We start from the raw sequence: 17,268 nt of genomic DNA, 5'->3' as shown, positions 1-17,268 counted from the left end.
AAAATTATCCTGTTATTTCCATAATAGCAAAGCTTTGGAATTTCTTTGGGTCTATTGGAAAGTAGTTGTTGATGAGTATGAACCTCTTTTCAATTTCTTATTATATTTTGGATGCTTCATGAATTCAGACAAGTTAAATTAATTTCATTCATCAGGATTCAAATATGCCTAATGAGGGCGGAATTCGAATTCTTCACTATCCACTGATAAGCCGCAGAAGTTCTTTTAGTTATGGTTGACACATTTTATTTTGTATGTTGTTAATCTACAGGTATTCTGCTTGCAGTTTGATGCTGATATTTCGTCTCCAAGGTCTGAGGCATCCAGACAAGGCCCAGCGCCACTCCACCATCATGACTCTCATGGCCATGATTACCATGATGTCTTCCACCATGGTGTCAGGAGTGGGAGACCCGAACCAGATTCAAATGACACCACCCCAGATGCTCTCCATCACCACCACTACCATAGCCATAGTGACGAGCACCATGATGTGCATGTCCTTGGAAACCTTCAGCAGGATCATCTGCACCACCACAGCCATAGCGACGAGCATCATCATGGTCATATCCATCCAGCCATCAATACGTCAGATCCCCATGCTCTCCATGACTATCATCATCACGATCACAGTGATGAACACCACCTTCCACATGACCTTCATGACGTGCAATACCATCACAGCCATAGTGACGAACATCATGACTATCATCACCTCAATCCATCCTCTAATGACTCCCATAGTCATCCACTACCGATTCTCCATGGACATGTGGCGCAGAGTGGACCTCAGGCATTGTTTTCTTTGAAGATGGGCTGGGGTAGAAGCTGCTCTATGGACAAACAGGTTCAGTTGAAGGTGGGAATCGATCAAGAGTTAATTAAGAGTCGTTAGTTACAATTATTGTCCGGGGAAGAATGCAATAAGGTTTTAAAGTATCAGTTTGCGATAAAACCCTTACAAGATTGAGAAGGTAGAGGAGGTACTGTGTTTCTGTATAATACTCATTACCCCATCAACACTTCATCTTAGTTAAAGGGAAGGATGCCACCTTCTTGCATAAGCACTGGTCTTTGTCATTAGCTGTACCTTACTCAAAGATCAAAGATTCACAGACTTATTTGGCCATCAAAGCCAATCATTTATTATAAGGGTTTTTTCATTGAAAGTAACTCCCCATATAATTCTTTTTCAGCCTATCAGAACTTGCCTCTAGGAAGCTACATGTATTGTTATTTTTCTTCTAACAGGCCCTGTTTGAAAGGAGTAAGAGTCAACAAAGTGCTTTGCATGCAGATTCTCCATCTTCCAAGTTGGCTGCTGACATGAAAGAGCTTCGAGCCATGCATCTCAGCTTCAGTCATCAACACGTAAGTTCTTATGTCATAGGTCAAAGTTCTAAAACAGTGTTTTAGTGAATTAGTGCAATGCTAATAATCTACACTTATAAAGTGCTCATCACCAGTGCTGTGCTCAAAGCCGGAAAGCCAAGGCCACGGCCATTTTAGGCCAAGGACTGACTACCTGAGGCCAATTAAGGCTTAGGACCACAGACCTCCAAGACAAAGGACACACTAGGCCAAGTACTGACTGCCTGAGGCCAAGGACAAGGTCAGCCTTGGCTTTGAAGTGCACAACACTATCATGTCAGAATGATGTCTCTTAACATTTTGCAGTGGTGGATCCAGGCAGGACTCAATGTTATTTGAGAATTACCCATTGATTGAGCATTCAAATTGATAGTTAAAGAAAACTGTCATCTGCACCCACTCAATTTTCAAATTCGCTATTTGTGTCCCCTCTACAATGCATTTCAGAAAGTAAGGTAATCCAAATCTAGAGGGCGGATATTCTCATCATATTTAATTTTTTGAAATTATTCTTTAAGAATATGAAAGAGAAACTCATCAGCTGTCCATTGATACCCTATTTGTACCATTTGCACCATGCATGACCGAATTAATTGAAGTTGAAGACAACAGGTGCAGGTACCACTTTTTCTAAGTTTGGGTTAAGTTGGTAAAATGTGTGTTGATAGAATGAAATGTTTTTCAAAGTAATTTTTTCCCCCCAGAAATGACGATAGAAAGGTTAATGTCTTATTCACATCCACCATCAACATGTCCTTTCCTTTGCACACAAAATGGGCAGCGTGGTTTAAGGATATCTAAGACAGCTTGTCTTACATTGCCGGATCATTGCACAGAAAGCATCCACCTTATGTAAAATTCGGCCCTGCAAATCATCAAGATCTTGGGGAGGAGTTGCAAATACCTTGTTCTGTAAGTGTCTCCATTAGAAATAATCAGAGGGCACAAGGTCAGGGGAATTTGGTGGCCATTCTTGGTTGATGACAAAAACTTGATGTCCAAAGATGTTGGAACAATGGAAAGGATCACTGTCCTGAATCCACCAAAGATGTAGGTACACTCCTCGAACCTGTCTCTGAAGATGTTGGTCCAACTGTGGTACAATCATTTGCAAGTACACTTGCACATTTACACTGCTTTGGAAGAAAAAAGGTTCAATCAAATTGTTTTTGCCAGCTCAGGCATCGATGGAAGTATTAACATCAGCATCTGCATGAGCGCTGAAAGGCAGCTCGAGCTAAAGCCGGGGTAATAATAATAATGACAATGTGCCTTGGAATAGATTGTTTCTAGATGGATTGGGCTAAAAAAATGCCAATCATTATTATTATCTGCACTTTCATGATTTTATAAAAAATTTGGAAAAAGTGGTACATGTAGCTGCATCTGTTGTCTTCAACATCACTTACAATATAATTTGATCATGCGTGGCACAAATAGTACACATAGGGTATCAATTGAAAGCTGATGAGTTTCTCTTTCACATCCATGCAGAAGAATTTCACACAATTAAATATGATTCGAATATCAGCCCCCTAAATTTGGATTACCCTTTTTCTGAAACGCACTGTACACATTCAAACAAATTTTCCGCTTTTCACAATCAATTAGGTTTTTTTACCTGTGAGCTTTCACCTACACATTTCTGCAGGCTTCTTCAGACTAACGGTAACCCAACATAGATGGGGTAGTATCGGAAGCGCAAAAGTCCGTGAGAAAATTTGTTGGAATTGAATTCCACCAATCAGATGAATCTCTTCAGGGGAAAATGTGAATTGGCTATTCCGTGAAATGATAAATCTTTTGTATGTCCAACCTCTGTATTTTCTCCTGCATATTTTCACCTGACAATACCTGCTCAATCAATGATAATATGAGAGCTCGAGATCTTTTCTTACCAATGTGAAAACAACGACACATCATTTCAGGAAGATCCTGCTAAATGGACTTGAAGTCAGGCATACTGTGGAATTGCCCGAATGCTAAAGTTAGTAGCTCTGCGGTATATATGTTTGGTCAATACGATTTTATATTTTTATTTTCAAGCTCCCTTATGATGTGCAGGCTGGAATATCTAATGCCATTGAGAATTTGAAGCATGCCATATGGAACAAGGCTGAAACAAAGACTTTGGATGGTGCAGACCTACATGGACAGGTAATAATGATGATAATATGCTTTTATATAACTATTTTTATGTATTGCACTGTACATACTACTGGAATAAATACTTAGGTTTTTATTTTTAATTTGAAATTATGTAAAGTTGTTGAATTCCTAAAATCAAGGGGAAGCGTAATTGTTCCATAGTTATTTGGCTGATATAAGAAATGACGAAAACTCTAGTTTTGCTTTAGTCTTGTGTGAGGGTACTTGCATTGTAACTATTTCTTGTGTGCTACAGAGGTGATATGGTCATGAGATCAGCATTTTTATTTCAAGAGTTCTGAAATATAACTTGGAGCCTGACAGTTAAGCCCTTTAAGGCAATCATTAGTATCTTAAATATGATTCTTAAATATTGCAGGTATTCAATAATGGATGGAAAAAAAATGTGAATGTACATATGTTCTATAATGTATAGGTTTATAAATCATTCACAGTGTAGAATGTTTAGGGACTTTACAATCACATGAATGCACTCATTCACAATTAACCAGTCTCAATTTTCGAATGCATATACTCCATCATACAGTCAAATTTATTAATCAATTTCATTTCTCATGGTGAAATATGAACACCAACTAAATATGCATTCAAGTAATAACATTGAAAGCAGTTGAAGTTATCGGATAACTAGTCATTCACACAAGTTTTATTGTATGGATGAAAGTGGCAAGGGAATAAGGGTAAACCAGAAAGCTACAGAAAGTTTGAATAGGAGTCATCTCAGTGTGTTGTAATTACTGTTGCAGAAAATAAGACATGGTTTACTAAGTGTGAAAAAAAAACAATCGCATTCTGATGAAACTTTTCTTAGAGAAATCCTAAACAGCTCAACCTTATACTGGATATATATATCTGTAAGTTGCCTTTCTTTAGAATGATATGAAGCTACAATTTATAAGGTTCATTTTGAATGCAGATAAATATGAACTTTGCTCATTTATTGTGCATTTTATTCACCAGGGGGGTGTTTCACAAAGATTTAAGTGTAACTAAAAGTCACTCTTGAATTCCCACTTGCGTGTTGTATAGAACACATCATCGCTTGATTAGATGATGTGCATGGGATGCACACTATCACGTATCCACCAAGCATATTACTTGTTAAAGATAAATACCAATTGTGGTAACGATGTCAAAATGAGTTCGAACAGAATCCAATGAAATTACCATCAAAGTGTTTGTATGTACAGTGTGAATAAAAAATATGTGCCAAATGACTCTGGAAGAAAATGCGTAATTGTTGAGAAATTAACAAAATAAGCAAGGAATTCCATCAAATGTTTGGTATTTTTCGAAGCAATATTAATGTCCCACATATGCTTTTCTGTGATAGTGATAATCAGAATTATCCATTTTGAGCTCAGATTTCATGATATATCAAAGAAAAGTTTACAATAATGCACCAGATCTAGGTGTATGATAATATTTTGACAATTAACTTTGATTTAAAAGACTTTCTCATTAAATGATTTTTTGGTGCAACTACTGTCTTTTACCTTTAAAAAACATTTGCATGTTGATGTTAAACTCTTAACGAGCCAAGGACACATTTTTGTGCAATTGTATGTATTATCCACGCAACTGTAGTTATTCATTAATGACAGTACATGCTTTGCAAAACAACAATGCCTCTTATGTTGTGTATTTGGATTAATTTCCAGTCTGTTACACCAGGCAAGGCTTTTCCATATTTTCCTAAACTTCAAAATAGAAATCTATTTTTCGAAAGAAATGAATGTGGCATGTTAATATAGTTAAGCATGATTTCAGGTAACACTTAACTCTTTGTAAAACATCCCCTAGATCTTGCTGTCAGCTGTCCTTGACGACTCCTTGGAGAAGGTCGACCTTACCATGTCTGAACCTCACGACCTGGTGAGATTCAACAATGTCAACCTCCCTTTCAAGGTCACCCCATATAACATCAGGAAACCCTACTTTGATGCAGTCATGAGCACGGCGATGAAGCAGCCTTACTCTCGTAAGATCATTCAGACTTTCTCTAGTTGGGTTACATTTTTTATTTACTGTAGGAATGGCCGATAGTTTACCCTGTCAAGGTCTGCTTTTATTAAGCAGGCTTTCGTTTTTTTTTTAAAGAATGTACTGTAATTAGACAAGGGCCCCGTTGTACAAAGAGTTACGATTGATCCGATCAATCGTAACTCTATGGAAATCCATCAGTGTCATAATTTTTTCTACAGGAAATTTGCAAAATGTCCTTTGTAATTAAAGGAGAACACCCCAAATTGTAAAGAAATCAATGAATTTATGGATATGCATTCATATCTAAAATTTTTTTAAACACACATGCATTTCGTATGTTGACTTTGCTGGCTTGCCATAGTTACGATTGATCGGATCAATCGTAACTCTTTGTACAACGGGTCCCAGATGACTTGGGGTCTCTCTTGTAGAATATGGCTGGAACATGACTGTTATATTGGTATTTATATATATATATATATATATGCGTTCCATTTTCTTGTCTTCATATGACATAGCAATATATTTAGTGATCAATTATTTTCTAAATGGATGTGTCATTTTTAAAGCAAGAAACAGTTGCCAATCCCCCTCAATTGATTTAACTGCCCTTTGTCTCTTTTCTGCATTATCAATCCTCAATCGCACAAACTCAAGTCTCCCCCTCCCAAATCCTGAAAAAAAATTTGACCTTTATCTGTGACATTTTTGTAGAATGTATGTAGTTGTTTTGTGTTGAAATATAATTGTGTTTGGCCAGTAAATGATCATGCTGCAGTAATTCTTTTTCTATATTTTCTCAGTATTAATTGTCTCATGCAGTAACAATCAGAAATACTGAATACTTGTTTTTCGTTTCAGCCATATGTACCCTTTCAACTGATAGTCAGATAAGCACTTTTGACAATGTTAGCTACCCATATGCCTGGTCTGAATGCGAACATGTGGTGGCAAAGGATTGCTCTCTACAACATAGATTCACAGTACTGGCCAGGAAGCTAGGTGATAAGAAGGTATGCACACTGCAAAGCAATTGAGTACCAACTTTAGGGGTATTAGAGTTCAGATTTTTAGCTGATTTCAGTTTTTTTTTGTTTTGATTTTCAGCTTAATTTCAGCTTATTTTTAGCTTTCCTCTGTACAAAAAATTATGGGAGCTCTTTCTATTTCAGACTTTTTCAACTCTCTTCAGCTTTTTTCAGATTTTTTTTTATTTGTGACCACTCACATCCCTGTAATTCTTATTTGACATCATACATATGAAATAGAGAAATATAATGTACTTTAAAACAATTGTACTTCTTTAACTTTTGTCCTCAAAGAATTAGGTTTTGTATTTCATTAGATTGATTTCTATGTTACTCAGGGAACTTTACTCTGTTTAGATATAATAATTGTCAGCCGAAGTACTCCTTTAACAAAAAACACACTGTGTGTCCGTAAGAATCCCACTCAGTGCATATACTCAAAAGATTTGGGGATGCAGGAATATCAGTGTGAAAGATGATTTGCAGTGTCTTACCCTGACTAACTCTCTAATTTCAACATAGACAAAATATCAGATTATGCAAGAAAACCTTCGTGAAAGATACTGTAGAGGAATCCCTTGCAGCACCTTTTCTATTATATTCATCCCATGAAACATTCAAAATAATTTGGGACATTGAAATCAAATGATTTGCATGAGGTAGAACCAGCACAGACTTTTGGTGTGATGGCTCAGGTTGGTTCAAGACATGGCCATGTCAAACCAAAAGACATTAGAAGATGGGAGTTGCTGCTACACTGTTTGGCATTCAATAATTTAAGGGATCTGGTGCTGCTTAGTGGCTGGCGGGCCCACAATCAATTGTGCAAAATGAGTAATTCTATTTCAGATTCTATTTCGATCAATATGATATGTATTTTCATTTTTTCTCATTTTCAAGTGCTTAATGAGCTTTACCCTTACAAAATAGACATCCATTGTTTACTTGCAGAAAAATAAATCTTACCATGACTTGTTGTGAAAAAAGATATTGGCTTCAAAGATATTGGCTTCAAAAGAAATGGAATGAAAAAAAATTGTCAGGAGGTAAGATGAATTCAAAGAGGTGATTTAAATTATGTATACAACTAACATTAGATTTAGACAAATAGAGATGAAAGGTAGATAGGAAAGTTGAATCTGGTAAATGCATAAAATACCGGTATAAAGAAAAGTTAAAAACAATTATAATTATAAACTCCTCAAAAAAGTTTGGAAATCTGACTTTGATCAATAATCCCTCCTCGGTTTTAGTGAATTTCATTGTGTGATTGATAACAATGAATAGATCATTTAATTCTCTTAAAAATTATACCCTACATGATATGATTATGGTTCACATGGAGGTGCAGTGCCTTGAAATGTGGGGCAAGGTCAAAATTCAAAAGTTGCAAAATGATACAATATTGAAACTCAGTGATCTTTTATCCGTGGTGATGAGTGAGTTTCTGAGCGGTTTCTTTTGTTTTCATGCACCTTAACATCAACGTTAACATGGAATCAAACACACCTCTGCACAAGCCAACACATAACAAACAAATAAAGATGCATGGGTATTTCAAACCACAACTCAAAACCATGTTATCTCAAAGAACCATCACTACATAACCACAACAAAAATGAAGAAGCAGGGGCTTGATTTGAATGGATTTTCATCTCTATTGACACAGACAAAAGAATCATGTTCTTTATTGACCCTTCATGTCTATTTCTGCTCGTTTTGCAGCTTTTCAATTCAGACCTCATCCAACACTTTTGAATCCTGCTCTTTTCGTGATGACATGGTCAAAACAAACATGGTGTCATTTTAAAGAGAATTAAATGATCTTTTGAATGATATCAAATATGCACTGTGTGAAATTGGGAGTTGGGAGAAATTAATGGCCAAACTCAGATTTCCAAACTCTTTTTGAGGGGTTAAGATGAATAAGTTTTATAATGTGCCAAATCCACTCCACGATGATATTGTACCAGTATGAATTATGAAGTTACTTCTATTTGTAAATTATTTTCAGGCAATCACAATCTTCGTAGGGGATAACAAGTTAGAGTTGACTCCATATGAGCAGTCTGCCCTCATGAGTATCGTTATCAACGATGAGATTGCTACGCTTTCCAAACGATCCCAACTAATCTTTTATGATGATGGAACAAACGTGACAGAGGTTTTGGAGGAAGGAAGGGATCTACGAGTCAAGGCGCCACGCCCTCAACTGATTGATGCGGTAAAATACTAGTGCTTCTAGGATCTATGCTATAACTTGCGATAAATCACTGGTTTGATAGCTATTATTATAATCTATCGAAATGAAAAATTTGTTTGAAATGCGAAGAATTTATATTTTCACCAAAAAATTAGCACTCTACAAGTTTTAGAAAGTGAGTTAAGTAATAAACAATACCCCAGAAACACATTCAGGGCAAATTTCTTAGGCTTTTTGCATAATTAGGATAAATATAAGCAATTAATAAAAAAAAATTACTATACAGTCTTGTAGTCACGTCTGGATCTACACATTTTTTGCAGCTATCGCACTATCAGTGGCCAGCTATTTGAACCCCTCCCACCTGTTGATCCTGGTCTGAAAAGGCCCAGTAGAATTAGGGTTAAGGAGAAAAAGTAAAAATGGTAATCTTTCATTAAATAGGGGGGAAAAGTGGAAGTTTAGTTTAATTTTATATAGTAAAATAGCTTCTCGTACTTTCTTCTACCTAACTCTTTCAGACGAGGAGATACCTTGAGTATGAAGAAGAGAAGGTCAACCAAGAAGAGGAACCAGCTCCTGGAGAGGAAGGTAGAACTGTCCATGAGATCTTGACTGGTCATTCTGAGGATGTCCATACTCCCGGCTCTACCCAGACAGAGAGTCACCATCACCATAGTCATCATAGCTATGATAGAGTATGTCTATTTTGAAATGGAAGGCAATGTACCCAAACTTGCCATATATGTAGATTGTTTATGAAAATCATTGGTTTTTGGTACATTACATGTAACATTCCTCATTGTTGCATATATGATAAAATATTCTTGTCATGTTAACAAATGAATAATGAACCCATATTTTATGTTACGTATATGGTCAGTGAGGGTATGTTGATTGAATTTTCAGACATTTATCAATATGAATATTGACATCAGGGACTGACCTTTAACCTCACCACCCACAGGAAGTGGTCAGGGATCGAATCTCTATTAAACCTCTGCATCAATTTGCAACTTCCGCTATGTAGCCTATATTACAGAAGAAGTTGCCACATTTATTTCCTTCGTTTTGCAAATGTGTTAGTGGGGATGCATTAATGAGTATTTTTATACCAAAATATAGTGGTTTAACTCAATTATCATGTCACTCTTAAAACTGGTTTCTTACCATTTGTGTTTTATGACAGAGAAACCCTTTCATTGAAGTGATCATTACTAGACACTTCCTTGTATACTCTGATAAGGTTTGAGTTAAAATATTAAAATGCCAAAGAGAAAAACTAGTTGCCCTTCCTTTGATTATAAATTTGATATTGAGATAGCTCTGTTACATGTATATGATTTCAGCGTTACAGCAAAACAAAAAATGTGGATGCTTCAACCCTTTTTATGATTGTTTCAGTCGGGAAATGAAGAGAAAAATACCCATCTACAAACCAGAGATGAGTATAGCATCATAGCATTGAGGCATATGTGGTCAAGTGGTTCTAACCCTTGTCTTACAATGAGAGGGTCATGGGTTTGAATCCCAGCAATGATTTGTTTTCTTTCAGCAAGTAATTTACCCACACTGTGTTGCACTCAACCCAGGTGAATTGGATAGGTACCCAGCAGGATTATTTCCTTAGAAGAAGGCACAGTGCTGGAAACTGCAACGCAAGCTTCAGCCAGGTGGCAATTACACTGCGTATCGGATTTGATTATTTCTAAAAAAAAGATGGCATGATATAAATGCTGAATAATATAATTATTATACTTATACTATTGTACTTGCTTCTCTTCACTTTGATATAGGTCCGTAGTGACGACCTCTACTGGGGAGGTCTGACCCGCTATGTGGAACTGGCCCTGAACGATGAGGAACAGGACTTTGAGAGGTTCTACCAGCCCCTCTTGAATGGATCCACGGATGCCCCTCCTCAACCAAAAGAGACCCTTCGTCTTCTCAAGATGGAGAACAGGTACCTGGTCATTGCCAAGAAGGAAGGACTTGCTGTGCTCTTCAATGGCTCCGATGTTAGAGTGCAGGTACCGAGACTGTTTTCAGATTTAAAGCAGATACGAACCAATAGCGGCATCTCTAGTCCTCAACTACTCATACATGAACCTGGCCAGTTTCCTGACCCATAATGCCACCAGTATAGTCTAGTAATATAGACCCACTTGAATGATAACATGCTAATTAACTACTCAATACATTTATACCACAATAATTATGTTACCAAGTAGCAAAACTATTACTTTTCCTCTCAAAACATTTTAGTTTCTCTCTACAAATACAATTCGTCGCCAAATCCACGAAGTGGCTCACGCGACCGTTGATGCGCGAAATCACTTTTCGAGATAAACGTGATTAAAGATTTTTACATTTTCAATTGCCAGTTGCTATAGGATTGTGAAGTTTAACAGAATAAAGAATGCACATACCACTAGCCAGGTATTTACTGAGGCTTCCCATGTAAAAATTTTATCGAATGAACATCAAATCTTGACATAGCAGTGATTCAAATACAAGCATTCCCTGTAGTATTAGTAGATATCTGAAAGTGTATCTTTTAAGACTAGGTATTTATAACACAGTCAATGAGATACCACACACAGTTCACTCCCCCTTTAACCCATCCACTACTGGGACCAACTGGTCCCTGTAAAAATTCTATCAATGGGAGTCATCTCTTTCAGTAGTCAATTAACATATCAACGATCCAATACTTCACCCAAAATGAATTTCTTTAGAATACAGAAATCTATTTTATTTAAGGAAAATGTGATTAAAAGAGGGGTAGATATAGAACAGGTACCTAGTAATCGTAAAAAACAAAAATGTTTGCTGTCTTCTGCATGGCTCCAGCAATGTCAGACTTCAAGTACCATGGCTGCTTTCAAATATTTCATCTATAATTTGCCCAAGGCTATAGCCACATCTCAATACAAAAACAGGTTACCTGTAATGCTCAATCGCGTTCATGTCTCTTCACTCAAAAGGAGACTTAAAATATTTCTCTTTCTTGAAATACTTATTTTTAAGATTTTTTCATTTTTATCTGATATATTTTTCCTTCTTGAAGTCCTCTCGGTCATCTTGGGGGAGTACATGCAGTCCATGAAAAATAAATATGAATTTCTTTTAAAAAAAAGAAAGAAGTCAATTCAACTTTGGGAAGACATTTAACACCTGGGACCCGTCTTACAAAGAGTTGTGATTGATCCAATCAATCACAACTATGGAAAGCCAGCAAAGTCAACATATGAAATGCATTTTTGTTTAAAAAAATTCTAGATATGAATGTATATCCATAAATTCATTGATTTCTTGACAACTTGGGGTGTTCTCCCTCGTTTACCAAGGACATTTTGCAAATATCCTGTAGAAAAATTATGACTCTAATGGATTTCCATAGATACATTTGATTGGATCAATCGTAACTCTTTGTAAGACAGGTCCCTGGACTGAGATTGATAATACATGCAGGAGTGCCTTGTTAAAGGCCATTAGCAGTTAGCACCAAATTGGATTAGAACCTTTTACCTCCTAGTTTAAGAGTCAAGTGACTGAATTCACTAGACCAAGATACGTTCACTCATTTAGAAAGAATATAAAGACTGAATTAGCAGTTAGCACCGAATTGCATTAGAACCTTTGACCTAGATTAATAGTCAAGTGACTGAATCACTAGACCAAGATACATTCACTCATTCAGAAAGAATATAAAGACTGTGAATTCTTGTTTGTCAGATCGCTCGTCGCTACCAGGGACTCCAGTGTGGGGTCTGTGGTGACTTCAACGGAGATCCTAGACCGGATATGGAATTCATTGGACCAAGCAAACAAGCCTATTCTAACGGACCTCAGCTTGCTAGATCCTATCAAATAGCTACACCAGAATGCACAGGAGGTAATTGGTTTTCATCTGCATCTAATGGGACGTTCAATGAAAATCGTTATAAGTTGCAAAATCGAGCATTATGAGGCATTGCAAGAACGTTTATATGCATCTGATCTGCATAAAAATGTGCCTTTAATCAAAGGACTGGCACCAATTGATTTTGAATTTAATGTAAGTTTTTGCAATGCCTTTTTCAGGACTGTTCCCAATAGCAATTTGTTCTTTTAGTAAGCTTTTACTGTTCCCTTTTGGTGGCTTTCATACTTTAGGTTTGACTGTATATTTGGGTGTTTATGCTCTACATGTAAGGTTATATACATGTACCTGTTCCTAGTTATTTACATTTAATTTCAGAAATAAATATTTTTTTTTGGATCCATTGTCTTAGCGTTGCTGCATGAAGGTTTTTCACAGAGCTTTTCTTGATTGTCCATTTTTTTTTTAAATCCAAAAAAAGGAAGGATTAATTCAATTCAAAAAGGAAAAATGGATTCATGCTCTCATCCCTTTCGCGGCCAATATGCCTCTGCCTGGAGCAATCTCACATAAAGCTCTTTATGAAATGTAAATAAGAAATTAAATATAAAATTTCCCTGCTTCTTAAACATAACTAAAGTTTGAATACATTGTCAGATAAATTTAAAGATTATGTAATATCAAGCTGTTCATGCATGAAATACACAAAAAAGGGAAAAATTTGCACTCAATATTTCTTAAATAAAAATCCTTTCCAGAATTAACCAGTTCTACACATATTCTTTTCAAATAGGAGACAATTTTGGTAGCCATTGGAGACGACAAGACAGGTGGCTGCTATGAAAGGCTCGACTGTCGATCTCTTTATAGCAAGTTTTTAGTTAGATATCAACTCTCTGAGTGTAATTCCATCCACACTTTTCTTTTGCAGGTGATAAATGTGTTCCTACCCCGACAACCGTGACTAAAGAGGACATCATTCTTGGAGATTCTGAATCCTACACCTGCACCTCGTCAGTTCCACGCTGTGATGAGAGTATGTGTGAACCCATCGGAGTCATCCCTGTTCCCGTCAAGTTCAGTTGTAGCAGAGAAAAGTGCAAGAGTTCAAAGTGCGTCACTTTCACTGAAAAGATTGAAGGTTCCCTCGATATGCACACCGAGTGCATTCCAAGGTCATAGGTCATTCAAGTGATTGAAGAGTGTAATGTACTTCAATAGTATTATGATTTCAAATAGTATTCTAATAGGGCCTTGCCCACTTGACTTATTATGTTACTCTGTTGGTCTTTAAACCCATTGAAAAAAATATTATTAGAGTGCGTGTACAAATTAGATTTGGAGGCTTCGTGTTCCCCCTCCCCCCAAAAAAGAAGATACAAACATGGAGGTAAAATGGGTCAACATCAGCCACATACAGTATTATTTTTTTGAACAAAAAAAATCCAAAAAGGTTGAAGTTTTGCCTCTTTTTAAATTTGACAAGCCAAAAATTAAAATAAGGTTATCAACTATGTTCCTATTCCTTTGTAGTTTCAAGGGTGGGGAATTTTCCGCAAGCACCCAGTGATTCTGTAGTATACACGTACGTGTGACCCTGCAGTATAATTCTCATTTTCACTAGACGCTAACCAAAGATATCTCAATGAAATAGAAGAAAACTTAATACTGTATTCCAGTTTTTAGAAGAAAATACTTTCCAAGTTTCTGCTTACTTTGCCTTTGCTCATATCCACACAAAATACTGATATACCAGTGATCTCTTGAGATTGCATGTTTCGTTGTCACCAAAAAATAGTGCTGCACTAACTTTTTAAAGGACAATTTTTAAAAACATTTAAAGAATATCAAATTGAATTTCATATGATCAATTTATGGGGTTTCTCATAAATGAAATAAAATTACCCGCTGAAACCCCACAATATAACAGCAGATAAAGGTCTTCGGAAGTAGCCAAAACAAACACCTATTGCTCGAAATCAGAAATAAGCTCATTGAAAGAGAAACTAAACTGTCAAAATATGAATAAATGAAAGCCAACACACAGGAGTTTCTGGAAGACTTTTTTGGCAAACTGCCAGTGTGTGAGACATTTATGTTTAAATGATCCTAGGACCCTCTTTTACTCTCTGAAATGTTCAATCATTCAATCAAGTTTTCACATGGGTTTAAGTTAATCAATACTGACAAGTTATCTAACATTCTCATTCGTAGCATCTGCATTTTCTTCCAAATTATGTTGAAAAGTCTAATATTAATTCTTTTAGGTCGACTTACAGTAGGGTTAAAACACCCAACATATTTAAATTATTTTAGTTGCTTTCATTCAGTTGGCCAGAGAGATACCTATAAAGTAGTTGGAATATATGATCTGTAAAAGTCATCACTATGCTTTAAAAACAGAATATATATAGTCATGCATTTTTATCTCTGTCTATTGTGTATTAGGCCACCAACAGAAATATCTTAAAATCTTGCACATATCTGGAAAAACATTTATCAGCATTTGGTATAATGTTTAATGCATGGTCTATGGGGAAACTGAACACCCATAGCGTAACAATTTTTATTTAGCTACTCATTACCTGATGGTTAAAATTGTATAAAATTGCATCATAGATGCCTAAGACCCTGTACTATACTGGTCACAGATTATATTCAATATGAGCTGATTTTTTTTCTCAAACCATTCCATTCATTATTATTGTAGAATTATCTTTAAAAATGCCTATTTCACAATTTTGCTTTAACAATTTGGAATTTGCATTTCCCCCCTTCATTGCATAAGTTTACAAAAAAAATACATATAAAGACATATATCAGAATTAATCCATTGTGTATTTAGAGTAGTCATGCCGGTCTATGTGTTTTTTGTTTATGTTTTCCATTCTCAAACTAGATAATTCTCATAAATGAAACCAAAATATTATTTCATTTCCAGAGTATTAGATCAAATGCATTCCATGTCTCTTTATATTTTTCTTTGAGCTGCATTCTTTTCATATATGCCATTAATTTGCCAATATTATTTTTCCAAACCATGCAGTGCATGAAATTAAATATTGCAAAGCAAGCAGTAGAGAACTTGAATATTTATGAATTCAATGGCTTCTTAAAAAATAAAAGTTTTAGTGGATTTTGACTGTGTTGAATGTAATATGACTCATGAAGTTGTTGAATATTAATGTTTCGAAAATTTATGCTTCAACCATTTGCTTATCTGAAAGCCTTTCTTTGGTCAATGTGTGAATATTAATCGTTTAGTAGAAATAAACTAATTCGAGGGACTAATCGACAAAGAATCATTCTTTCTTTTTTTGTTTTAAAATGTGATATTTGTCAGATAAAGGCCAGATTATTGTGAAATTAGTGACATTTTTATAGATATTCATGTTATCCAAGAATCAACATGCTTTTCTGAAGCATGCATGAGGTGTTAATTCACAAGTCTCTAGCCACAGTGTCCTGCATAAAAGCTACAAAAAGCATGGCCTACATCTCTGCGCTTTGGGCTTGCGTTCAACTTTAGCTTCGGATTGCCTGAACGCTGACAAACGTAGTCAAGTGCAACACAATTCAACGAAACAAGCTATTAAATACGAGGTCAATACTCAAGTTTAATGCAGAGGCCTTTTGTTCTAGCTCAGATGTCAATTTTTTTTTTAAACATCCACAACCAAATGCAACAAAAATTTATACGAGCGAAAACGAGTGGGAACAAGCAAATGCAAGCAAGGACAAGAAAGAATGAGCAACAGTGAGTGGCTAAGGCAGCGTTAAAACTTGATTTACCTTAAATTACCTTGCTTTAGCTAGCTAGCAAAGTTACCATATTAGTAACATTTATGCCATTCACCTGGTAGATTTTAACAGTGAAGCCTGTCTATACATGTATATATTTAAAAAAACAATCGCGGGAGACAGGGAACATAGTCTTTATAGGCGGATCGTGGTCTTTATGAAAACATTCAGGAAACCAAAAGAAGCATTGATTACCAGAGTAAGAAGCAAACATAAGTCAATATATTCAGAATTGAAATGTATACACACATAATTCATGAATTTAAGTAATCATTTCCAGCTATAGCAAATGGATTTGAAAAAAAAGTCATGTTGAGTGCACACTTAATAAATAAATCATGAGGAGTTTCCAATTTTTGTTTTAAAGTTCTCATCTCACCAGGTCTGAGTTACTGTAATAATCTACCCCAACTGCCTTCCCACCATATACTCGAACTGTAACTCGGTGTGTTCACCATTTCAACTACGGTACTTCCTATTTAGGTCAGACCCATTTCGTCAAATATCCACTTGGTCTATCACCAATAGTCTATATGGTTCACTGGCGCAAATCTGTGATGTCACACTATGCAAGGAGGGGGGTGACACAATAGATCACTCCCCTCTGAATAATACATGTAGGTTCATCGCTTGAATTTGCATCAGTGATATGGTTGGATGAACTGCTCATTGACCAAATGTTTACTTGACAAAGTAAGAATAATCGGCTGATGAAGTGGAAATTATTCCAACTGGGAATTAGAACACATGAGAATTAGACCAAGTGCATTGTAGACCAAATTGATAGTAGACCAAATGGGTTTAGCCCAAGTGGAAACAGAGTATAATGAGGAGACTACTGCTTG

The 17,268-nt window shown here is 36.0% G+C and overlaps 1 protein-coding gene across 1 annotated transcript in view; it reads left to right on the top strand.

Moving 5' to 3' along the window:
- LOC129270710 (uncharacterized) overlaps positions 1–16,776 on the top strand; it is a 47,298-nt gene extending 30,522 nt beyond the window's left edge. The window contains exons 21-30 of the mRNA XM_064106448.1: positions 272–859; positions 1,252–1,371; positions 3,418–3,528; positions 5,344–5,521; positions 6,388–6,539; positions 8,569–8,778; positions 9,279–9,455; positions 10,554–10,787; positions 12,496–12,655; positions 13,554–16,776. Coding sequence (XP_063962518.1) covers positions 272–859; positions 1,252–1,371; positions 3,418–3,528; positions 5,344–5,521; positions 6,388–6,539; positions 8,569–8,778; positions 9,279–9,455; positions 10,554–10,787; positions 12,496–12,655; positions 13,554–13,804 — 2,181 coding nt within the window. The 3' untranslated portion in view covers positions 13,805–16,776. The remainder of the gene's footprint in view (positions 1–271; positions 860–1,251; positions 1,372–3,417; positions 3,529–5,343; positions 5,522–6,387; positions 6,540–8,568; positions 8,779–9,278; positions 9,456–10,553; positions 10,788–12,495; positions 12,656–13,553) is intronic.
- Positions 16,777–17,268: the final 492 nt, after the last annotated feature.

The sequence above is a fragment of the Lytechinus pictus genome, chromosome 11, assembly GCF_037042905.1.
Source record: "Lytechinus pictus isolate F3 Inbred chromosome 11, Lp3.0, whole genome shotgun sequence".
NCBI classification, from domain to species: domain Eukaryota; kingdom Metazoa; phylum Echinodermata; class Echinoidea; order Temnopleuroida; family Toxopneustidae; genus Lytechinus; species Lytechinus pictus.
The sequence above is the reverse complement of the archived record's forward strand: the minus strand, read 5'-3'. Positions and strand labels throughout refer to the sequence as shown.